We start from the raw sequence: 15,423 nt of genomic DNA, 5'->3' as shown, positions 1-15,423 counted from the left end.
TATAGAAAGTTAATGACATTTTTAATGGTAATATAAATCACATGATTTCTTAGGTTGTCATGAAGTGTAAGGTCCGACATGGCAGAGATTTTGTCCAAATCGATGAAATTATACATGGCAAAGGGACCATTCACCATTAGATGGAGGAGGAAGATTCGGTAAACGCAACAATATCAATTAGCAGATTATGAAAAATATAAAGGAATGGTCCCCATAATTGCAATTAGGCAGGACCCCGAAGGGGACAGATTACATGATAAATACCAAAATCTCGAAAATGGGTTTCAGTTACTATCAAAAGCCAAGGTAATCCTAATTACTAATTTTTATTTTATTTTTGTAGTACTTAAATTAAATTAATAATGAAAAGAGAGAGCAAATACGCCATTTTTGCGTGAAGATGTGGTCATGACCGCAACTGAACTGCGTCCTGTTCGTTTTCATTTCTTCTCCTTTACTCTCAGGTCAGTCTCGTTCAATTAATTAAAGTTTTTGAATTGAACAGAATTCTGTGTCCATTGTAATTTCTATATGGGTCAGTCTAATTTTGTTTAATGGTTTTTGGTATGGTTTATATTTATAAGATTTTAAATTCTGGGTAAGTATTGTTTTTTGGAATTATTTGTGTTTTATTTTTTTAAGAGATAAAACAAAAAGAAATTGGATTTTATTTCTGGGTTTTTTGAGGATTGCTACAACATGGGTTGGTTGAGGTTTTAAGTAGTTATGAAGCTTATTTGCTGATTTGACTCTGTCAAGAAAAACTGGTTTTGATGAGTTCATCTGAGTTTGGTGTTGAGAGTCCTTGTTTGTCTCATCAATCTTATTTTTAAGTGCCCATAATGATACTTGTTTTTAATTAATTAATTTAAATTTGTTTATATCTCTGTTTATGTATCTGTTAACCAGTTTCATTTCCCTGATACAAAGAGTTCTTGTAGAAAACTGATTTTATCTTTTAAAAATGAAGATTCCATGTCTTATAGCTGAATTGAGTCGAGAAGTTTCACAATTTTGTGTCTTTCTAGCACTTAATTTTAACGAGTCACCCCTAGATCTGCTATGTCAAGATGGAAGTCTCACACCATAGATTTGCAAGCATCCATCTTGATCCTTGTATTAACACCTTCAGATATCATAGTTTTCAAATCTTGTTGGAATCAAGTGGTATTAATCCTGTTCCTTTTTACTCTTGTTATCCAGGCTTGAGCATATTAGAGTTTGAAAATTATGAAGTTCAGAAAAGGGAACTTGGTGGAGGTTTTAAGAAAAGAACATGATCCGTGTGGCTCCTGGTTTACTGGTAATATACTTTCATCAGATGGTGACAACTATATTGTTAGGTACAAACTGCTTATGGACCAAGAAAGAAAACAAGTGGTGGAGAAGGTGAAGGGGAAGGATGTTAGACCCCTGCCTCCAAGTGTAAATGGGAAGAGTTGGGCAGTTGGTGATATGGCTGAGGTGTTTGATATTCAGTGTTGGAAGGTGGGAAAGGTCGCAAAGGTGTCAAAGAACAATGATCGATTTGTCATTAAGTTCTTTGGGTCCATCCAACTTAAGGAATTTCATGCATCATGTTTAAGGATTAGGCAGGCTTGGCATGGCAATAAGTGGATGATAATTGGGAAGGTAATGGCTTATATTCATCATCATTCTTTCGCCCTGAGTTCTCTTTTCCTAAATGTTTATCTTTGGAGTTTTATATCAAAAGATCTATTTTCTTTAAATTTAGTAGAGTTCTCTTTCTAGCAAGCATAACTCATGATAAATCCTTTTGAACATATTTGAGAAAAGACCTTCTAACCATATTACTTTCAAATATGTATGAATACATTGTCCTTTACATAGTTTTGAAGTGAAATATTACTTTTACTAATGATTTCATTGCAAAAGCTATTTCAACAGAATAATAAAAATAGAAAACAAGATAGCTATCAAAATGGAAAAAATTACTACTAATTCATTAGTGAGAAAACCCAGAGTGACGTTGCAATTGTTTTTTGTTTTAAAATTTGTGGAAAGGCATTTTCTTGTCAACAGTTTATGAGATCACTAATGATTAGATGCTTTGAATCTCTTAAGAATTTTCCTGGTTGATGATGGTCTGCCAAATACATATACGAGTGATGATCTCTAGAGAAACCTAAGTTCTTTATTTGGCCACTCTATACTTTCAACCGGTAAAAAGTGAACGTTTGATCATTTCATCCAGATCTCTTAGAAGTCAATGGTTAATTTCTATATTCCTATCTATAGAAGTCATTCACAGAAATTACTGGCATTATTGTTAGGATGATATGACTGCCTTTCTTTCTGAATACATTATTTTTGCTCAATGAGCTGTGATGTAAAATCCAACTCTTATCAGTGAGGCCTTGAGGGCAAGTACCATTTGGCTTAGCTGGCTTATTTCAAGAACTGGCTAGGAGAAGTTTATCCTTACTGTTATTGTAATCATAGTAGCTTTTACAAGTTGATATCAGGAGAGAACCTAAGAACAAACTTTGTATAATAAGTCCTCGCAGATGTGTTGATCTGATCCTACCTATATATCTAAACCAGACTAAATGTGATTGCAGGTTGCCAAGGGTAAAGACTTAGCCAACAATTTTACACCAAAAATTCCATACCATGCTGGTGGCTTGCTTTTGAAGACTTCATTACATAGAAGCAAAACTTTACTATCTGGAAGGAAGTATAGAGTGGGACAACATAACGGTGGGGCTGATAATGTCACCATGTGTCTGTGCATGAGAGCCATAAGTAGAGGCCATGCCCATCAATCTGAAGACTGCAATATGGATCCGCTCTTTGGAGGAACCCTCAAGAAAAGGAAATCACCTCCTTGTTCTAGAGGCTGTAATGAAACTCTTAAGGGAGCACTTCCTTTGTTTAAACAGGTAGATGATATTTCTTGCCCACATATAGGGGTTGATGAAAAATTCATTAAGCATTCAACTAACAGGAATAACAGAATGGAAGACAAAACTCCTCACTGTTTATTTGATTCTTCTAGGCCTGTTTGGTCTACTGAAGTTAGTGACCAATGCTCAGTTGCTAGCTGTAGTTATAACGGTGTTGCTAACTATGCTGGCCAAATTTCTCATAAATCATCAGAAAATACACCTGATAATTCTGATGCTGAATCCTCATTCCCTTCTTTGTGTGGCCAAAGAGACTTACGCTTGTCCCCTGTTGACATAGTTGTCGATGTCCATGAACTAGAACTTCATGCTTACAAGTCAACCGTGGAGGCATTGTATGCTTCAGGTCCTTTAACTTGGGAGCAGGAGTCCTTGTTAACAAATCTCCGCCTCTCCCTTAACATTTCAGATGAGGAGCACCTACTCCAGCTGAGACACCTTTTGTCTGCTCAAGTTCTGTGATGTTGTTTATGTCTCTGTTTCTTGCCAAGTGAATGGATTTAATTGGTTTGAGGCTTAACCGCTCAACCATGGAGAGTGTTGAGATCTGTGAGCTATTGCAGCTAAATCTCTTGCAGGTGGCATCTTATGACCTTAACCTTCCGAGTGTGTATAACGTGTAAATTATTTTGAGGAATTGAGTTTTACTTGTTGATGCTTTAGAGCCAATAACAGCAATTCACGTCTCATAAAGGTGATTTGACTGAATAAATTTCTGTATTTGATTTTGTTTTTGTAATATCGATCATATGTAGAAATAACTTTTTCTCATTCTGAGTTTTTGTTATTTCACTCCCAGCTTGCTGATGCCCGTAAGCCTGATGCATATAGAAGTAATCATTACAGTGCTCCAGCTGTGATGCTTTCTTAACTTTCGTGCGAGAGGAAAGCAGCTTCTACTGAAATAACTACATAACTATGAGTTGAAATTGTGAAAGTTAATACCATGGATTTTCATTTCATGAATAGATTTCAGAGATGCATTCATTTACACCCATATCATCGTTTTGCTAATTCCTCACGGTAATTGTATGATTTTGCAAACCCTCTTTTGGCCTTTCATTATTTGGCTCTTATGGAGAGAAATGTAAAATGTGGAAATAACTCGGGGAAGCGGCTACACCCCAAAACGGAAATAGAAGGGCAAAACAAGCACAACCATGATCTGTTTGGAAGCGCTCATATCTGCAGTAGATGATGTATCTGATATACAAATTTCACCCGAACATAAAAAGTAAATTGTACATTCAATTTGAGCTATCCAAAAATTTTGTTATTGCACACTGTGGAAACTGTCAATTGAATATTTGTTAAGATAACTATTTGATATGTAGCATGTTAACATTGTCTGTTATCTAACATATCTTGGCATTAGATTGCTTCAAATCAGAGAATCTGGCATCTGCAACCTTGGGGGTCTTGGGGCCCTTCAAACCATCTATCCCATGATGGGTTTATAGGGCCATGTGTTCTGTAATCAGAATAAACCCAAGATTTAGAGGTAAAAACAACTTTATCTAAAACAGAAAATACGAGAACAACACATGTTGTTGTAATTACACTGGGAGTAGTGGATCAGGTCTTGTCTCCATGCTAAGCAGCAATCTGAGGGCAAAAAAAGACAGATATTAGTCCCAATCAAACCAGTTACCATACAACTTAGGTGCGACAAGCATCATGCCTGACAAACTGACATGTGAGTGCCAATTGTGAGAAGCATAATGACAGATGAATGAGCTAGTAATTAATTAGATCAACAAATCCTGGTCAAGACCACCATCTCAAAAGATTGTTGGTAGAAAGAGAAGGATTTGTGGATCTCCTCTTTCAGGGATTTGGAAAATATAATGATAAATGATAATCTTTTAGATTCCAACACCCTCTCCCTCCTGCCCCTCTTACTTACTACTTTTGCAAGTTCATAGGAAGAAAACTTATTTCTTATACTTACTCCTCACACAACGTTGATACATTATCTGTTCTCTCAAGTTCTTCCATCTCTTCCTGGAAAAAGTACATGAAGAGACAAAGAATAAGACATTATAAACCGTAATATGGTACCTTTCATTAAAACATCATCTTTTTGAATCACTAAATTATGACATTGCTCAAAGTAGAACAAATATCATTGATATAAATGCTGAAATCATCATCGGCCTCAGAAAGCAGTAAAGATGGGCTAAAATGCAACGGGACAAAACCAAAGTCTATAAGCCAATTATATCTACAATTCCATACCAATTAGGCTAGTCATGAATTTTAAAATCTGCAGGCATGCTGGCTAGTTAATAGTTAGGCATTTCTAGGTATGCCTAGTTATAGTACACATAATTTCATATCAAACCAACCTAGAAACAAAGGAGCATTATAAAATTTTGTCCAAAGTAAATGCATGATTGATACTCATAGATTCTATATTCACCTCTATTTCTATGGAGTGGTAATGGATAATGTAATCAAAGGCAAATAGCAACCAACAGAGAGAGGCTTTATGTGGTGCAGGTGCATAACATTGCTAAAAACTTCTTTATTACGATTTTTTTTTTCTACATTAAAATCTTCTTTATTTGACAGGATCAGCAAGTCAAATACTAATTCAACTTTGCCATGATATAGAGACTGCATCAGCACTTTAAGCACTGAATATTGCCTTAATTATTCATAGTAACATATTGGAAGCAATCAAGATTGACGACATTCTGTTTATGGTGTTTATGGTGCCAAAAAGACTAACTCAAGATGATTTCATCAATGAATTTAAGAAAGAAAAAGAAACAAAGAAAGAAAGTTTAGCACATCCCATATAGAGCGGCCATAACATGACTGATCGGGAACTTCGTCCTGCCTCCAAAAGAGACTTCCTAAACATCAGTATACCCTGATGAAAGGAGCATATCTGCGACATCCCTGGCGGATTTTTGCAAGTCCAAGGATTACAATTTTGCAAAAAGATTACAGTTACAGTAGTCCAGCATAACATCCAAAAAATAATGAAAAGCCTATTAAATTGGGATCCCACGTAAGTAGTAAGAAAACTATTAACCACCCAATTTTAAGATCTACCTTGAATCATTTTCCTCCCATTAAATTTGAAGCATAAGATCTTATCTTTCTCTTCCAATGGCTCTAAACCACCACCTCCTTCCGCGACATAGCTCAACTCATCAGTTACATGGATTATCCAAACAATACACAAAAGCTAACAGCTTTGCAAGAAGCCCGAAAATTTTGCTTCCATTTGGATATGGTAATAATAATTTTCTAGAAAAAGAAAAGCTTATGAAAAGTTTACAAAAGGAAAGCAAAATCTGGCCTTTCTTATCCTGGTATATTCCAAGACCTTTCCTCAAGGTTAATTCAGTTCAAGCTCCGCTTTTTTTTTTTTTTTGTATCCTTAAATTTATCAAAATACAAACAAAGTTCTTTTAACTGCATTTCCAAAAAATACACAGAGCAAAAAATAACTGAAAACAAGAACAATCTAAAGGAAAAAGACAAAAAAAAAAAAAAAAAAAACAGAAATATGAAATATGAAAAAAAGATGACCTCAAGGAAACTGGATTCTTGTTCGACACGCTTGAGTTCAGCAAGAATCCGATGCTTGCCTCTGGTATCAGCTGCTGAACCAGCCGCTTGCTGTTCCTCCGCCGACGACGCCGTTTCTGACTCCATTGCTGCTCGCTTGCCTGGCTGCTAGAGGAAAGATTCAAATTCTATGCCAGTTGGTCATTCCAAAACGATGCGGATCATTTCAATATTTCATTTCTTTAATTTATTTTTTTGGAATTTGGAATTTTCATTGCATAATTAAAGTAACCAAGTCTTTTAAACCTGCAGATCTGAAGTTTTCCGTACAAAGCTTTGATCTTTTATTTTATTCGTTGATTTATTTATTTTTTTCCTTTCACTCTGAAAACGGAACAAATAAGCGACTTTTCTTCCTTACTGTTTTCTTCGAAAGCTGTTCTTCTTTTCCTTTCGATTTCTCTGCCGCAATTAAAAAAAATAAGATAAAATAATAAAATAATATTTGTAAAACGGAGAATTTTTCTATTCTCTTTTCTTAGTAACTTGAAAAGACCATTCTAACCTCCTTTCATATCACGCTTCATATTCTTAACGGGGTTTGTTATGTCAAACTGATAATTATTTTAATAATTAATTAATTTTTATTATTTTATTATTTTCAACTAAAGGTTGTTTGATCGGTATAACATCCTTTTTCTTTGTTACTTGAACAAAGAATGAGACAATTTGGTGTCATAGACAATGTCAAGATGTAGAAGTATGATATATATATATATATTTTTGGGACTGTAAATAGCAGAAAAATATTGCTGATATGAATTGAGTAGAAAAATCCAAGCCGAAAGCCGAACAGCAAAAGCAAAGTTTAATGACAAAAAATGATTGCATTCAACAAGAAATTCAAGAGTGAAGATTGGTAAGGTTCTTATTTCTATCGATGAGTGGTGTACACTATCAAATTCATATCTTCCAACCAGTTGCAAGCTATAATTCCTCCTCCCGAAATGTATGTAGTAAGAAACGACAAAAGAACAAAACACTAAGAAAGTGGAAACATTCAGACAAAGCATTGGGTTCCCCACAATATTGTCTTTAATAAGCACCATCAGTTCAAATCAGGCCATTTGTACCTCACCACCTTTTGTGGGTGGTGGGAACTCTTCATAAACAGAATTCAGCTTAGATTCATATTTCTCCCCATCTCCCCACAGTGCATAAGCTTCCTCCCCATGGATTGCATCATCCCCAGTTTGCAATTCGTCCTCAGCTAATCTCAGTGGAACCACCAGATTGATCAAAAAACATATCAAACTAGTCATGATTATGTTGAAGGTCACTACAAATAAGATTCCTAGCAATTGAATTCCCAACTGCTTGAACCCTGCTGTGGTGCGCCCGGTTTGGAATCCGTAGAAAAGACCAATGTAGTGCTCCCAGTCATCTACTAAGTAGAAAAGTCGGTTGAGCTTAGGCACCGCGAACAATCCAGTCAAGATGCCTCCTAGGCTGCCTGCTACCGCGTGCGTGTGGAACACTGCCATGGTGTCATCAACTTGCTTGAGGAGCCATATCCTCTTGTGCAGGACCATCATGGTGTACCATGGGATGCTACCAGACATTATTCCCATCAATATTGCTGCCCAACCTTGCACCACTCCTAACCAACACAAAAAAAAAAAAAAAAAATAAAATTGCTAATGACTGTAAGCATGCATTAGGCAGGATCATAAAATTTGTCCTAGTTAATTATCGAGTTGCACTTAGTTGAATAGGCAGATGATATTCTAGTATAAATAGATATATAATATTGCTATTGATGCATCTATCGCTAATATCGTGAAAATATTACCGTGGTTCGTGGTTTTTACCTGCTGCAGGGGTGATGCAAACTAAACCAGTGATCATGCCCTGTGTGGCTCCAATCACGGAGGGCTTTCCAAAGAAAATAATGTCAAGCATGAGCCATGTCAATAGACTTGTTGCAGTGCAGACGTGGGTGTTAAGGACGGCTAACGATGCATCCGTACTGACAGTATACGGATCACCACCGTTGAAACCAGTCCATCCCATCCAAAGTAGACCAGCCCCTGCCAGCATCAGCAGAATGTTGTTTGGTGGGAACCTCTCCCTGTCCCTGGTCGCTCTTGGTCCAACCTTCACCAATATATAAAACAATTAGACTCGATTACTCAAGTCAAATTTTTTACACAAGTAATCAAGTAGTACTACTATATTACTAGCTTTTTTTATAATTAATCATTGAGTAATTATTATGGTAATTACCCAGTAAGCTGCGGTGAAACCAGCTACACCAGAAGCTAAATGAATAACAAACCCTCCTGAATAATCAATAATGCCATGCTTAGATAGCCACCCATCGGGGCACCAAATACTGTAGGCAGTTACAGTATAGGAAAATGTCAACCACAGTGGCACAAACAACATCCATGCAAGAAAATTCATCCTTCCAAGCAATGCTCCAGCTACCAGAATCAACGTGATAGCTGCAAACACAAACTGGAAGTAGATCATGGTTGCATTCGGTAAATAGCCAAGAAAGGCCTGCTTGATGAGATACTGAGCGTCCAAGGAAACATTGGGCATTCCTAGGAAATGAATGAACTTGTCCCCGAAGGACATTCGGTACCCCCACCCGACCCAACAAACAAGGACCGCGGCAAAGGCGTAAAGGGCCATGAAGGCTGAGTTCACAGCCCATTTCTTTTTCACTATGCTCCCGTACAGGATTACAAGACCTGGAACGCTTTGGAGGCCCACCATGGTAGCTGCAGTAAGCTGCCACGCATTGTCACCTTTGTTCAACCATTCTGGGCTTGCCTCATCAGGGGCCAAGTTCTCCGGCAGAAACATTTGGGTCTGGTTAGGTTTGAGAGCTCGGAGTTTGGTTTTACAGTAATTAATAGATAGATGCAAAGCACAGTCAGGATTGAAGGGAAGAGGGAGAAGCTTATATAGAGCTAGTTCTTAGGAGGAGAGACTTGTAAACTTCTTCTAACATGCCTGGATAACGTCCCCTTTTTTTTATTTTTTTGTAAATTTGTTGTCTTAGCCGGCGCAATTGCGAAAATACATCAATCACCTTAGTGTATTTATCTTTGGGTAAGTTAGTAGACTGTTGCTTTAAGGGCTAAATGTGCCATTTTGAGAGTGATCAGGAGAATAAGATTCATAAAAGTCTTAAAAATAGAAGTTACAATGTGACGTGTTTTTTTTTTTCTAGTTTTTCATGATACGACGGGGAATCCAACGGAAGCAAGGCTGAGCAATGGAATTCTCGACGAGAATTGGTTGGAGCCTAGTTGGGATTTACTAGTATGATACTTTCAAAGAGTCTAGTATATGAGAAACAAATTCATTAGACGTTGTTTTGTGTTTAAAATATTATATTTGCTGCTTTCAATGAACTTTGTCTTATCTGAATTCAGTAACAAATGTTGATCAAAATCCCCCGCCCCCATTTTTCAACAAATCCATGAGAAGTTGAGATACTGAAGGTAAAAACTAAAATGGAAGAAAAGATTGGGACTCTTGAACATTGAAACGAACACTGTTGAGCTGCAAAATCCAGTGATTTTGCCCATTTTTGGGTTCGGAAGTGTGCCTAGTCGTTGATCAATTGTGCTACAACCCTCTTTCCATGTTGTTTTAAAAGTATAATGTCATTACCCGGGTGATAGTATGTGTCAATATTTCTTATGCATTCAATCCAAAACAAAAAAAAAAAAGGGAGCATTTTCTTTAAAATTTCATATACAAAAAGTCTCGTCTTATTCTCCTTTTGAACCCAAAAACTAAAAACGAAAAAGACATCTCCACTATAATACACATTTTCCAGTAGATTATTACCCATAAATAAAGTTTGACTGATTGGTTTCCCTTGCCTTATTACATTATCACACATTTTCCAAAGATGAGGGAAGATGACACCGTACAAGAATTTTCCTGATAAAATGTAGTATTAACGAATGCCATACAAACTCTTTGGGATATATTTTGTGCTTCTTCAATCTCAAAAACAACAAGAACCTACTGTTATTACAAGTGTTAACATTTTTTTTAAATGGATAATCGACGTCTCAAATCTAACCCAACATATAGCCATGAATAATTTAGTTTTACTAAAAAGAAATCTAATTAGCTCTGAAAATTGAAAAAAAAAATAGTATAACTGTTAAAATTTAATCATAAATTTACTTAATATAACTATATAAAAAATAAGACCGAAATAAAAGTATTTTTGATTTGATGGAAAAGGACACCTCAAGAGAAATAGAGAAACGAAGGAGTGGTAGGGTGATAAATAAGAAAAAGAAAAAAAATTTTAAAATTAATTTAAAATTATAATATTTTGCTTCAAATCGAATCAATTTTTTTATTTGATTTAAATTAAATTTAAATATTAAATATATGTTAGATTCGAATTAAATTTTAAATTGAAAGATAAAAAATAAAAAAAAATCAATTGAATTATATATTTTTCTTAATTTTTATATATATTTTAAGTTTTTATAAAATAAAATAAATAATTTTATATCAAATTTTACTTAAATATATTAAAATTTTATATTAAAATAATATATAAATAATTAAATAATAAAAAATTAAAAACTAATAAATCAAATTTAATTAAAATAATAAAATTTAACTCCATTCAAATTAAATAAAATTTTAATTTAAAATCAAATCAAAATTTAAATTTTTATAATATTATATAATATTAAAAAAATCAAATCAAATACCATTTCTATTAGTGTGTGCGGCGGATGGATTGTCCTTGCATTATTCCAAGCTTCATTAATCAATTTAAATTAAATGAGTTAGTCGGAAGAGGCCATGGCCCATGGCCCTTGAGTCCTTGTCTTTCCAGACCCAAACCAATTCTTCGCTACAGAAACGTCTTCCCAAAGAGATAAAAATTGAAATCATGAAAAGGAAGTCTACATTTGTATTATAGTACTTTTTAAGAAACAAAATTGAATGCGTGGTCCTGATTCCTGAGGACTGAGAGACTGTTAGCAATTAAGAGACGAAAGTAAGAGTCCACGATCGACAATAGACATATAGCTGTCTGCTGTCTTCCTTTTATTATTTATTTATGTGTTTGGTTCTCATTTCTCAGCGTTTTAACCATTAATTCCTTGTCACAAATGTCACAAACATAAATACATAATTGAAGCAAAGTAACAAACCCTTAAAAGAAATAAAGCCAATAATTTTATTTCTTTGGACTGAATCCTTCAGAGCCCAGTCCAAATCCAGTGGTGTCGGTTGACACACTCCCTCAACTCAAGTCTTAACCAAATATTATACTTCCTTGGTGCAATCTTGTTCTTATATTTACCCAGCGTTCTTGCAAGCTCATTCTACTCTATGGTCTTGACCTGATTAATAGGCCAACCCCAATCCATAGCCGAACCAACCATTAGATTTGGCTGGTGGGTATTTATCTTGATAGTTGGTAGTTGCCCAAATCTTTCAACTTCAACTAAAGATTGCATCTTTTTAATTTGTGGGTAATTTTGGTTTGCCTAATCTATGGCTTCTTCCATGCTCAATGGAGCAGAAAACTTCACTCTCATGAGAGGGGTAACCCCCAAAAGGATTGGTTTTTTGGGGTCAGGTTTTCATGGCAAACACTTTTCCAGTGTGGGTTTAGTCTCTAGTGCAAGAATCTCCAGGCCAGGAACAACAATGACCACAAAATGCAGCTTATCAGCATCAAGGCCAGCTTCACAACCAAGATTCATACAACACAAAAAGGAGGCTTTTTGGTTCTACAGATTCCTCTCAATTGTTTATGACCATGTGATAAACCCTGGTCATTGGACTGAAGACATGAGAGATGATGCACTTGAGCCAGCTGATCTCAATAACAGGGACATGATAGTCGTAGATGTTGGTGGTGGAACTGGTTTCACTACTTTGGGTATTGTTAAGCATGTGGATGCTAAGAATGTTACAATTCTTGACCAATCTCCGCACCAGCTTGCCAAGGCTAAGCAGAAGGAACCTCTAAAGGAGTGCAAGATAATTGAAGGTGATGCAGAAGATCTCCCCTTTCCTACTGATTATGCGGATAGATATGTGTCTGCTGGCAGGTATATTTTTCCAACCCTTTTGGCGTTATTGGGACTATCTATATATTTGCTTGAAATGCACCAATTATATGTTCTCACAATAAGATGTAAAATTTTTGGTCGTTTTATGGTTGGTTGTTGTGCATGATCGCTTAATTGGTCTTGTCATTATAGATTGCTTTTATTTTTCTTCCCTCTTCGATATGTCTTTGATATGCTGTTGATAATTGACATACTACTGGTATTAAAGCAAATATATAGAAGTAAATATAAGTCCATAATTGTTTTCTTTTCTTTTTCTTTTTTGGTGCTTGCCCCTTTTTGTCAGTAGTCATTAAATTCTACAATTTCCATATTAATGGTTGTAAAAGATATTGTCAATTGGGGCATCCCGGAGTACACTTATAAAAATATGGTAGATTTGCTTATTTGCTAGCTAGTTTGCCTGGATGATTTATTTTGAATTTAAGATGGGAGAACGGGGGAGATAGTAACTTGATAATGTCTCTTACTGGGATTATTCTATCACGTCTTTCAGCATAGAGTACTGGCCAGACCCACAAAGGGGCATCAAGGAAGCATACAGGGTGTTGAAACTAGGAGGAAAAGCCTGCTTAATTGGTCCTGTGTATCCTACTTTTTGGTTGTCTCGCTTCTTTGCAGATGTTTGGATGCTTTTCCCTAAGGAGGAAGAGTACATCGAGTGGTTTCAAAAGGCTGGATTTAAGGATGTACAGCTCAAAAGGATAGGCCCTAAATGGTATCGTGGAGTTCGCCGACATGGGTTAATCATGGGGTGCTCTGTAACCGGTGTTAAGGCTGCATCTGGAGACTCCCCTTTGCAGGTAATCACTCTTTGAAGTGGTCACTGCATCATTTAGTTAATTTTTTTCCTATTGAAATGTTTTTTGTATTCAATGTTACATAAGATGCAGTTATGAGCTCTCTTTTTTGTCCGTGATCACATGTCTGCATGTATTGTATCTCATACATCCATTTTAATGAGCCAAGGATTGAAACCTGGGGTAAGGATACTGTTCATAGTTCCCCTCAAATTTTTTAGGGTTGGCCTTCAGTTTAAGGACTCATAATCATAAGCTACAATTACTGATTGGAACAGCCTGAATTTCCTTTCTCCTAGATTGTTGAAACTCTGGCTCTACCTTTGCTGTTTGCCTAGCATAAACTCACAGTCAGCCATCCATGTATTAATAAATTTACTTTGGTACATAGTCGATATGCTTTTTCTAATATCCCTTGTAACTAACCATCACTCACTCCCCCGCTCCTCTGTTTTTCCTGATATGAATTCATTGTAAGGTACTCTCTGCACGTATGATTGTGCGCCCGTCCAAGTTAGTGAAAAGCGTATCATTTTTCTTTTGATGCTTTGTTAAAATCAACCTTCGCTATTCCAGGTTACTTAATTCTTTTTCCCATGAAGAGTATTAAACTTACAAATTCACTTGAAAACCAAAAATAGTGATAGTAGCCATTTTAGCAATAGCTATTAAAGTGATTCTGACAGTAATTTTAATACATGAATAATGATAAATAGTATGAGGAAAACTTATTAAGGCAGCTCTTAGATATCTAATTTTTAAAATAAATCCCTGTATTTTCATGGCACAGTTTTTAAATGATGCTTGATATAGGGAACAAAAAGAATGCAAAGTTATTCTTCACAGCTATAGAAGTATGGAACGGATTTCATTGGTCCATAAGGTTATCTTATCTTTTAATCTTTAAGGTGCATACATTTTTAACTGATGCTTGATTAATGGAACAGAAAGAATGCAACGTCATCCTTCAGAGCTATAGATGTATGGAACTGATTTCTTTGGTCCATAATCAACTGTTCAGATTTGTTTGTACTTTATTTTGCTCGTTGCTTGGTTCTTTTTTTGCCATAATCAATTCTAGTATAGATTGACGTACATCTTGGTTCATTTCAGGCCCACTCAATTTTTCTGGTACTGTTAAGCTCATGACTGCCTCCAATATAACGGCTGTCATATATTTATTATACGTTTATACTGTCAACATTGAGTCATGGCATGACATATTAAAAAGGAAATCTGACATTTTAATTAAAAATAATTCTTCACCGCAAATTCATGTTGTATCCTTTTGCATTTGAGGCTGACTGGTGAAAATGAATTCATGCAAACAAACTCAAAGTGATCATCATTTAAATCTTTCTTGTATATGATTTAACTTTAGCATTTCATGTGGACATGAGCTCTATTCTGTTGTATTACTCTTAACTCTTTATTTGTTTTTGATTTATCTTTCTTTTTCTAATGACCGGTCTATTCTTGTGCAGCTTGGCCCAAAGGCAGAGGATATATCGAAGCCGGTAAATCCATTTGTATTTCCGTTGCGCTTCATCTTGGGTGCCATGGCAGCAACGTATTATGTATTGGTCCCTATCTACATGTGGGTCAAAGATCAAATTGTACCAGAAGGTCAACCGATCTAAAGAGAGACTGGAGCTGCTGCCCTCCCACTTCCAAGTTGCATATCTTTCTTTACTTATATCGTATGTATGGGCATTCTGCGTTTCTCCAATAAACCTACTTTTATCATCTAATTTACCCTCTTCTTACTCTCTGGTCATCAAGCTTGCTTTCATGTAACAGATTAGCTTTCTGTAACAAAACTAGAGGATAATTGGCAAATGCTTGCGATTGCATTTGCATGGCCATTTTCATTATCCGTTTCCTTGCTATTTCTAAGTGAAGTTGACGATGTAGAATTGTTTCGCTTGTTTAATTTTCATCTCCCAAATTCTTCTGGATTTTAATTTTGTGCATCAAGATTACAATTTTTTTCCTTTTTTGCAGTGGGGTACGGGAGTTTCCTTTGCC

At 35.7% G+C, this 15,423-nt stretch overlaps 4 protein-coding genes and 1 long non-coding RNA gene across 8 annotated transcripts; 2 read left to right on the top strand and 3 right to left on the bottom strand.

Moving 5' to 3' along the window:
- The first annotated feature begins 61 nt into the window (after window positions 1–61).
- On the top strand, window positions 62–3,924 carry LOC111305234 (uncharacterized). Of its 4 annotated transcripts, none has more exons than XR_002691970.2 (4): window positions 62–306; window positions 1,204–1,632; window positions 2,583–3,621; window positions 3,727–3,924. XR_002691970.2 is itself a non-coding variant. In XM_022902573.2 (3 exons), exons 2-3 carry the CDS (start codon window positions 1,231–1,233, stop codon window positions 3,387–3,389), a joined length of 1,209 nt encoding a protein of 402 aa, XP_022758308.2. In that variant the 5' UTR covers window positions 62–464; window positions 1,204–1,230; the 3' UTR covers window positions 3,390–3,699. The 4 variants fall into 4 exon arrangements, 1 of the variants encoding a protein (XP_022758308.2); XR_002691969.2 differs by having other exon boundaries at window positions 62–464; XR_002691971.2 differs by lacking the exon at window positions 62–306 and adding an exon at window positions 475–598.
- Window positions 3,925–4,178: 254 nt separating this feature from the next.
- Window positions 4,179–6,910, bottom strand: LOC111305236 (guanine nucleotide-binding protein subunit gamma 2-like). Its single transcript, XM_022902574.2, has 4 exons — window positions 6,474–6,910; window positions 4,879–4,931; window positions 4,488–4,532; window positions 4,179–4,398 (listed from the first exon to the last, which is right to left on the bottom strand). Exons 1-4 carry the CDS (start codon window positions 6,597–6,599, stop codon window positions 4,314–4,316), a joined length of 309 nt encoding a protein of 102 aa, XP_022758309.1. The 5' UTR covers window positions 6,600–6,910; the 3' UTR covers window positions 4,179–4,313.
- LOC149512819 (uncharacterized) lies at window positions 5,579–6,123 on the bottom strand. The gene is made up of 2 exons (XR_016331103.1): window positions 5,991–6,123; window positions 5,579–5,834 (listed from the first exon to the last, which is right to left on the bottom strand). It is a non-coding gene; the product is annotated as an uncharacterized LOC149512819 (long non-coding RNA).
- Window positions 6,911–7,420: 510 nt separating the features above from the next.
- Window positions 7,421–10,308, bottom strand: LOC111306100 (ammonium transporter 2 member 5-like). The gene is made up of 3 exons (XM_022904005.2): window positions 8,739–10,308; window positions 8,324–8,609; window positions 7,421–8,112 (listed from the first exon to the last, which is right to left on the bottom strand). The coding sequence occupies exons 1-3, from the start codon at window positions 9,324–9,326 to the stop codon at window positions 7,571–7,573; spliced, it is 1,416 nt and encodes a 471-aa protein (XP_022759740.1). The 5' UTR covers window positions 9,327–10,308; the 3' UTR covers window positions 7,421–7,570.
- Window positions 10,309–11,706: 1,398 nt separating this feature from the next.
- Window positions 11,707–15,359, top strand: LOC111305232 (2-methyl-6-phytyl-1,4-hydroquinone methyltransferase, chloroplastic-like). The gene is made up of 3 exons (XM_022902571.2): window positions 11,707–12,574; window positions 13,092–13,398; window positions 14,880–15,359. Exons 1-3 carry the CDS (start codon window positions 12,012–12,014, stop codon window positions 15,033–15,035), a joined length of 1,026 nt encoding a protein of 341 aa, XP_022758306.1. The 5' UTR covers window positions 11,707–12,011; the 3' UTR covers window positions 15,036–15,359.
- The last annotated feature ends 64 nt before the right edge of the window (window positions 15,360–15,423 follow it).

The sequence above is a fragment of the Durio zibethinus genome, chromosome 21, assembly GCF_047325235.1.
Source record: "Durio zibethinus cultivar Kanyao isolate XHJ-2024 chromosome 21, ASM4732523v1, whole genome shotgun sequence".
Classification (NCBI taxonomy): Eukaryota; Viridiplantae; Streptophyta; class Magnoliopsida; order Malvales; family Malvaceae; genus Durio; species Durio zibethinus.
Note: the sequence above shows the minus strand (reverse complement) of the source record. Positions and strands in the feature narration are given on the sequence as shown.